General features: G+C 49.6%; 2 protein-coding genes across 2 annotated transcripts; both read right to left on the bottom strand.

Moving 5' to 3' along the window:
* Window positions 1–200: 200 nt before the first annotated feature.
* Window positions 201–6,539, bottom strand: J7T55_005580 (uncharacterized protein; the record flags this gene model as incomplete). The annotated part of the gene is made up of 7 exons (XM_053136658.1): window positions 201–464; window positions 531–4,074; window positions 4,180–4,906; window positions 5,198–5,471; window positions 5,546–5,662; window positions 5,848–6,088; window positions 6,151–6,539. The coding sequence occupies 7 exons, from the start codon at window positions 6,537–6,539 to the stop codon at window positions 201–203; spliced, it is 5,556 nt and encodes a 1,851-aa protein (XP_053000351.1).
* A 542-nt stretch (window positions 6,540–7,081) lies between these two features.
* On the bottom strand, window positions 7,082–7,987 carry J7T55_005579 (uncharacterized protein; the record flags this gene model as incomplete). The annotated part of the gene is made up of 1 exon (XM_053136548.1): window positions 7,082–7,987. The coding sequence occupies one exon, from the start codon at window positions 7,985–7,987 to the stop codon at window positions 7,082–7,084; it is 906 nt and encodes a 301-aa protein (XP_053000350.1).
* Window positions 7,988–8,541: the final 554 nt, after the last annotated feature.

The raw sequence follows: 8,541 nt of genomic DNA, 5'->3' as shown, positions 1-8,541 counted from the left end.
AGCTAATATTAGATATGGACTAATTAGCAAACCTTTTTACAACAAGACTATCTTGATTTGGAAATTTAGTCAATAGAAAGTTACGATTTTCTTTATCAAATGTAGCGGCATATTTTGAATACAACGTATATCTTATAGGAAAGAAATGCTATAAAGGATTCTTCAATAACCTATAGTTGGGGGGTCCTACCGCACTCAGTTCATGTCTCACTCGCATCATCATCTTCTTCCTCGCTCTCACTTTCACTTTCGTCCTGCTCTTCGTCATCGCTTCTATCCCCGCTCTCGCTTGCATTATCAGAGCGATCAGTGTCGTCGTCGGACCTTTCTTCGCCCGTCGCGTATTTGTCCACCTTGCGGAATTTGTGCTCCGGACCATGAATCGTCTCACTGTGTCGAATGCATTTGAAGCACAAGTGTGCCTCACATTCCGAACATGACCACAACTCGCCTACAGATGGAGTCTATGGTTCTTGGTCAGTCACTACTCAATCAATCCAAGCATTCCCAAGGTACTCAGGATTTCATACCTGTTCACAGCTAACACAAATTTCGTCATGACACTCCCCACGCTCCATCTCGTTATCTTCTGGCCTGAAGCCCTCTTCGTGGCCTCGATTGTCAATGGTCGGGAACAACCTCACGGTGGGTTCATCAGAGAAGAAGTATAAACGGGTAATCTTCAGTGCCGACCATTCCGAATCTTTGCTGCGTGCATAAATGTCTACTTTATACTTGTTGACCAAGACGTAGGCCATTTTGTCATCCGTCTGTCTGCAAGCCCACATCAGTGGAGTCCAGCCGTCCACATCGGCCACATCAACGTCGAAGGCGTTGATACCAGCAGAAAGTTGCTCCAAAACGTACTGCAGCACTTCCTCGCTGCCACTTGCTGCAGCAAAGTGCAGGGGTCTGCGGCCATATTTATCACTGACCGATAGATCAAGCCCAGCCTTGACCAAGGCCTTTAAATTCTGAATATTCCCACGGTTCGATGCCCAGTGGACAGCCATCCGGCCGAGGTTGTCCACGGCATCTCCGCGTGCTCCATGGCGGAGAAGATACCTCACCAGAGAAGTTTCTTTGTCCTCAGCCACCGCTCGCAATAGGGGAGTGCTCAACTTTCCTCCTAAAGCGTTCACATCGATACCGAGTTCCTCCACGAAGTATCGAGTGATCTCTCGACATTCCTGGGGGTCTTCATTTCCGACAGCGGAATAGAGAAGTGATTCACCGAATTTGGGGTCCACCATGCCGTAATCGGCGCCAGTCCTGACAAGCTGTTTCACAAAGTGCAGAGTGGAGCGCGCAGCAGCCAAATGCAAGATGCTACCAAAATTCGGGTGATATATATCGGTTCGCACACCCTTGACGGTCGCCAGATACCGAGCGGCTTCAGTGTTTCCGCAACGCACAGCCCAAGCGAGACAGTTGTATCCTTTGTTGTTAACTGTGCTGACCGGCGCACCTTCTTCTACCAAGCGCAGGACGACGGACAAAGGTGTTTTACACTGGATATTGTGTAGAGCAGTGTTTCCCTCATTGTCTGACAAGCCCATATTAGGTCTTCGTTCAAGCATCAACTCGACTGTCCTCTCGTAAAGCGTATGTGGCAGGTCTGATGCGAGAATTAGACCGAGCGGAAACTTTCCGTCACCTCTCTGGCGGTTGATGTCTGCGCCAGCTTCGAGGAGCAATTTCACTGCCTCTCCTGCGCATCTTTCGCAGGCAAGGTGAAGTGCTGTAGACCCAGAGCTGTCTGTCGAAACAATTTCCAAGTCTGCTTTGGGACTTGCATTCTGCAAAAGAACCTCGATGGACTGCGTTGCATCGGTCCTCGCTGCCGCCGTCATAAGTGTGGTCCAGTTGCTGTTGTCAGTGACATTGATATCCACGCCTTTTGCGAGGAGGATAGAAAGCATTTCATGTAGTCCGCATGCCGCATGAAGAATAGAAACCCCGTCGTCATTCCTTGACCAGTGGATATCTGCACCTTTCGCGATCAGAATCTCAGCCACGTGCTGGTTCTTAGCCCACTTAAGAGCATAGTACAGAGGCGATCCGGACGTCCCGTAGTCGCCGCTGGCGTACTTGTTTTCCAGATTGGGATCCGCGCCTCGCTCCAGCAACAATTCCACGACTCCACGAGAATCAGAAGAAAAGCGCTCTTCATGAATGGCCTCCGCCAGAGGTGAGCCAAACCAACTGCGATCTCTAACATTAATTTTGGCATCGTAGTCGAGTAACATTGCCACCAGAGGCGCGTCTCCAAACTCGATGGCTGTCGTTAAAATACTTTTCTTGCTTTCGATTGCCTGGTCATCTGCGTCGTACTGATTCGGGTCCGCTCCTTTCTGTAGAAGCATGAGGCAGATATCGGAATACGGCCCATGTCTGATCGCCTGGTACAAAGCACATCCGCCTTGGCCGACGGCGCACGGATTTGCGCCCTTGTCTAAAAGGATTCGAGTACATTCTTTAAAGCCAAGTCCGGCAGCTTGCGATAGAGGGAAGACATCGTCTTCTTTGCTCCAGCTAGCGTTCACAACATCATTGTTGGAATGGACTTGAGCATTGACAAGAATGCTTAGAGCCTCATGGTTGGCCCAGCTGATGGTATCTAGTAAGATTTGATATGCCTCCCCGTCGCAGTTATTCAGACTGGCACCAGCGGACAGCAGAAGTCGTATTGATTCTGGCTCGCCCGCCTCGGCCGCCAGTACCAAGAGCGAGTGACCAGCATCACTTTCGAGCCCGAGATCCACCCGTCCGCTGTCTAACAAGATCTTCAGCACGTGATGCTGACCATTCTCTATTGCAGTATGAATAGCGCGGCCTTTCCCAGTGCTGTCTTTCTCGTTTAAGTCGTAGTCGGCATGCACCAGAGCTGATACGAGGTTCTCGAGCCCGGCCGTCACCGCGCGATCAAGGATGAACGGCGGCCACTGAAATCCCTCAACCTGTTGTGCTCTTGAGATTAAGTAATCCAGTCCACCTCCTTCACCGTAGTTGGCTGCCCAATGAAGTGCCTCTCTCAAACCAGTGTCGTCGGTATCAGTGTGTTCGAGGAGCAAGGCAACTGTGTTGCTGTGTCCGTTTCGAGCCGCTTCTGTGATTGCCAGCCATTGGTACCGATTCCAACCATCAGGCTTCGTATCGCTCTCGATCTGCTCGAGGACAAGATCATCAAGCCCGAGCATGGACATGTATGGTAGTGGAGATATGTACTCTCTCTGAATTCGGGTGAACGGATTAGAGAGGAGATAAGATGCCTCTACCCAGGGGTGCCTTTTGAAGTCATCCTTGAAAAGTTCTCTTGCAAGGTCGACTGGCCGGTAGCCACCTGCTGCTCGATAGTGAAGCGTCCAGTACCGTAGTGCATATGTTACTAGACTGTGTTGGGGAAGCGTGTTAGGCGACCAGGTCAGGTAATCCACGTCTTGACTCTCCATTGACAGAGAAGCGAGCATTTTCTGTCCGCTTTCACTCAGAATATAACGCAAACACACGGTAGCCATGTCGGCATGTGAGCGGCAAGTATGCTCCTGCTTTTCACCCTTTTCGCCAGTCGCCGACACTTCATAGAACGTGTCGTCTGAAAATTTGATTTCGCGCCCGTCCCAGACGACGATCCCTCTCAAGTCCTGCTGTATGTCTCTGACGAAAACATCCAGGTTGTGAATATGTGCGAGCTGTGGGACCTCCGGTGGTGATGATAATCTAACGGCTTCTGCGAGAAATTCTAGAGTCAACGGCTGTGCGGCACATTTGATCAAATTGTAGATCAGCCAGGTCATGGGTTTCCTTTCTACTGAAAGAGACTCAATGACGCATCGAAGGGCTCTTTGGTGCGAATCGCATGATAGCTGCCGTAGCAAGTCGTCGGCTTCGTCTGCGGCCGGCACAATTTTGCAATCTCCAAGATATTCCAGGATCGTGTCTTGAAGCCTCGGGACTTTTCTGAACTTTTCTAATATCTGGCGGACCTTGGAGCTGTATTGCACAAATTCAGGTCGACTAGCAAGCAGACTCCGCATTCTCTCCTCGAGGGCATTAGGTCGGTCTGGATGCGCTCTATTACATATTAGCATGATCTTGCGAAGCCTCAGATGACTATTCCCAGAGAATGGCCTATAACTAAGTGTAAGCCACGACAAGAGAGGTAAGGATTTCACGCACAAATACTTCGTGAGTGACAGTGGATAGTCACTCAGATTGATGATGCTATTTGGCGGCAAGATTCCGCATATGTAATCATCTGGTCTGGTCGTGGTTATGAGGAGGCGCGTACGGAATTCGTTGTAGCTATTTCGCTTCAGGACGGCTTGGAGGAAGACACGTCGCTCCTGCTCATCGCACTGGTCAATTTGGCCAAGTAGTATGGGCAATCCCCTCATAACACCGGTCTTCTGGACACGCAGAAACATAGTGACCAAATCTCTCAATGACCAACATTTAATCTTTTTCAGAGACTCAGCCACCCAGTTGAGTGTCGCGTCTCCGTCGTTCCAGAAACGGCAAGCGAAGGTGCACAAGAAGGATGTGATCATGGCTTTGATCCCGTTTCGTCTGCTGTCGTGTCGGTCGAACCCGAAGTAGAAACAGCCTTTACTCGGAAGTCCCGGGTACTCAAAGTCAATGTCACTTAACGATGAGAGGTCCATTGCAAATTGCAGCTCTTGAGATACAAGCTTCATGTTTACAGCTTGGCAACTCGGACCCCCCGCATGAAGATAAACAATCTTCGGCCCTGTGTTGGTGAAAACATCGTTCTCTAATATCCAAGACATAAGAGCGGGCCTGGCACCAGTCTCATATTCGATCTGGCACGTGTTGATTTGCGTTGGTGGTAAAAGAGAAAGCAACGAGTTTTGAAGTGGCAAAAGAGCGGAATTAATTCGAATTGCTACACATCACAATCGTGTCAGGTTTTCAATTTGCTGCCTAGGGTCCTTGGTCAACTGAAGTGGACGTGAAAACTTACTATACCCAGCCACCTGGTTAAAAAACACCACGAGAAGAGCGGCCCAAGGAATTCCATTCGATACTTTGGGATTTCGCACAAGTTCAGCGTGGCCCACTCCACTCAACTTCGATACGGAACAGAAACCCAAGTTATGACACGGGGTACACGTGTACGGCGAGAAGGGAAAAAAGGCGGATAATGCCGGGTTCCCAGTGTGCTCCGCGGCTTTACCCTCTTTTGCCACAGGCCCCATGACTTGAGGCTCATTGGTCACATCGGTCTGTCCTTGACCCTGTGGTTCAGAAATAACATTCAAGACAACAGCACGGTCCAAGACGTTGGTTTCCAGGAACTCCAGGTTGACTCTTTCAATCTGGCGAGCCAAATGCCTGATCTTTTGCAAGATCCGCTTTTTCATATGAGGGCCGGGCAGACACAGTAGAGCAAACAGTTCGTCTTCTAGATCTTCTGTCGACTTGCTGCGGTGGGGACAACCCAAAAAAATCTGCATTATGTCAATCAGATCTAAAAGGAATTTCTATATCCCCAAAAATTAATGGGCCACAATTGAGAGCTTACAATTGTCGACGTGAGAAGTGTCAGCTTCCTGTAGAAGTCGACAAATCTCACAGAGCGTTTGTGATGACCCCTCCAGTCGAGAGGGTCGGGCCGTTTGTGTGCTGCATTGACAAGAGCCTTGAGATTGATACCGAATCAGTCTTCTTCGAACCACATTGGATCAATGGGAGAACTCCACCTGTTTAACGATACTACCTCCCACGTCATGGCAGATCCATATGATAGGGCGTTCACGTTCAGTCTAGAGCTTTCTGATTCAGCATATGTTCAAGCACCATCGAGACATAACAGAGAACACGTACACTGGGAAGTTCAGCCCTCTGCTGTGCCAAGCTCTGTAGCAGAACGTTGGCCTCCATAGTGATCCCGTTTCCGCTCGGATCGTAAATACGAGCAGAGTCGCTGGTGTCATATTTATAGTCCAAGTGTCTAACCCGATATTTTCCGAATAGTTCGAATATTTCGTGTTTGATCCAGTTTGATCCGTCATCTGATGTCCATGTAGTCTTTGAATCGTCACGAACACCATGTACGGTGATTACGCTGCATTATATACCACATGATCAGTAACACCCACAGTATTATGAAGCAGAAGCTTTGCTTACTCGTAGTCATGGCAGTCAGAGAGGTCAACGATCCTGGACAAGCCTAATAGCGACGTCGGGTGCGACACGGGAGTCTGAGGGTATATCTGCACGTCCTCTGATGTGTTGTACCAACTCGATATACTGTCAATGTCGTCGTCCTCCACTAAGGCTCTACGCATTTGCAGGACCTCACTTTCGGCATATTCGCCGCCTCTGTCGTATGTCTTCTGAGTCATGCCATCAGCTCCATCGCAATTATCTTCATCGTCTTCCCTATCGGAACCCGCAGTCTCCTCAACAGCGGGAATACCTTTGTGAACAACCTTATGGCCGGCGCTGTCTGAGACCTGATCATTGCCCACTTCTTCACGAATGGGATTCCAAGATACAGGCATGTCGGCGAGCATCTTCATAAAGATGCGACTGATTTCAAACGTTGGGCAACATTGGCGTGGACTTGGGTTTCCTCTCTTTGCCTTCCTGATTTCATTATATTTTGGTGATGATTGCCACAGCGTGACTATCGCGAAAATCTGGACAGCAGATGGATGACCCACTTCGTACTAGAGAGAAAGACAGCAAGACGGCCAAATTCAGAGCCATCTCCACAATCAGTGGGTATAGCGCATAGAAAATACGCGCGCGGGAAGCCAGTGTTGCTGCAAACGGTTTAGTTGCTGTGTGGCCTGAAGTATACATCAGGGGTGAGTCATTTTACAACGCTTAGGATATAGCTCTCACAAAATGAACGCACTGTACGGGGCCAGTATGCAGACAGAGGCTTGGCCCTCACATCCAAAGAAGAAGAAGAAAAGGCCTTGGTGGATGGCGCAACAAGCTTTCAGCCGAAGTAGCTCACAATACGAAACAGACAGTATTATTTCAAAGAGTATCTCGTGCATGAAGATCAACAAACAATCTTTTGAATATATCAGAATCTACTAGATGCCTATTTCTCCGTCTTGTCCCCCTGCACGGCAGCGTGTATCATGGTCGTAGGAATGATAGTTCCTAGAGCTTGCAAGTCAAGAGCCCCTAGACCTTCCGTGTCGTACTTCATGAGCCTGTTAGTCGGCTCCTTATCTGGAACTAATAAGATAGGATCATCCTCAGGGACCTTGCCGAAGAAGCTCTCGATAGAAGTCCACTTGTCCGCCTTGCACTTGATCATGGGCATGCACGAAAATATGGCTTCATCTTGCCTTCGAATGCGCACAGCTACCTGAAGTGAGGCCGGAATTCCGGACTTGAGCGTCCTATTCTCCAGGAGCGTCCACTTGGCAATGCGATTTGGCGGGATGTTATCCACAACAAATTTTCCCCCAGTCACTGTTGTTTTGTCCGATATCTCCCGGGTCACAGTCTTTTCCCACTTGGCGGTGCCGCTGGCAGTGACAATCTGAGTAGCTCCAATTGTCCCTTGTCCGCCGATTGTCGTAGACTCGCTCTGTTTGCTGGGAAGAAGGCTGTAGTTACCATCAAAAGAGATGGCCTCGACCTCTGGGATCTCATTCGCCGGGTCTGTGGTATCGAACAGCAGCTCAATTGAAGCCTCAGTAATACGACGCGCACGTTTCTGAGGGTCGAAACGAAATTGTAGGACCATGAGGGTTGCCCAGTAGTCACTCTCCGGGCTCATGACACCGTGGACGATATCGACTACAGAGCACCGAATATCGACGGAGCCTGTACGTTGAATGACCTCGTGGCGTTGGTACGGGTCTTTGGGGTTGTTTTTGGTATGGAAGCCGCTGCCCTGACTGCCAGACCCGAACATGCGAACATCAAACACATCGACTTCCTCGTCGAGCTCGAAGCCTTCAAGGAGTGGGTCCAAGTTAGTTTCGTCGGACATGGCTCGAAATGGTGAGGAGCTGATAGACTAAGCCAGGGGAATTATGAAGAACTTGACTGATGCTGGAGCGTGACCGAATGGCCTCCGTCGCAGGTGCTGCCCGCGAGACACGAGAATTTGAAAGACATATAGTTGAAGACACTCGAGTAGAGTAAGGTTCGAGCAAGGGTTAGACTGATGAGGTTACGCTGGTGCGATGCACAGTGATTGAGTAAACGCAAGACACTGTATGGGCGCCTCATTTCACGCAAGCTGACGGCACACGACAAACACGTTTGCAAAGTCCGCCAACTGCGGAGGTTGCTCAAATTTAATTTGTGAAGAGCGACTGCAGAGCTGCGGCGTAGCACTCATTGGTACGATAATAGTGGATTGCGGATAGGCGATGTTGTACTATTGCCTGCACATTGTGCACTTTCATGCGTATTGTTGGTTGCTCGTCACAAGTGGGTCGGATGGGTTTGCTGGCGGCAACCTCGCGTGCCGAGCCTTTCGCGTGGACCACGCATCATGTGTCGAGACAAGCAATCAGTCAACCTGACTTCGTCGAAGCA

The sequence above is a fragment of the Diaporthe amygdali genome, assembly GCF_026229845.1.
Source record: "Diaporthe amygdali strain CAA958 chromosome Unknown NODE_1_length_4327563_cov_65_473760, whole genome shotgun sequence".
NCBI classification, from domain to species: domain Eukaryota; kingdom Fungi; phylum Ascomycota; class Sordariomycetes; order Diaporthales; family Diaporthaceae; genus Diaporthe; species Diaporthe amygdali.
Note: the sequence above shows the minus strand (reverse complement) of the source record. Positions and strands in the feature narration are given on the sequence as shown.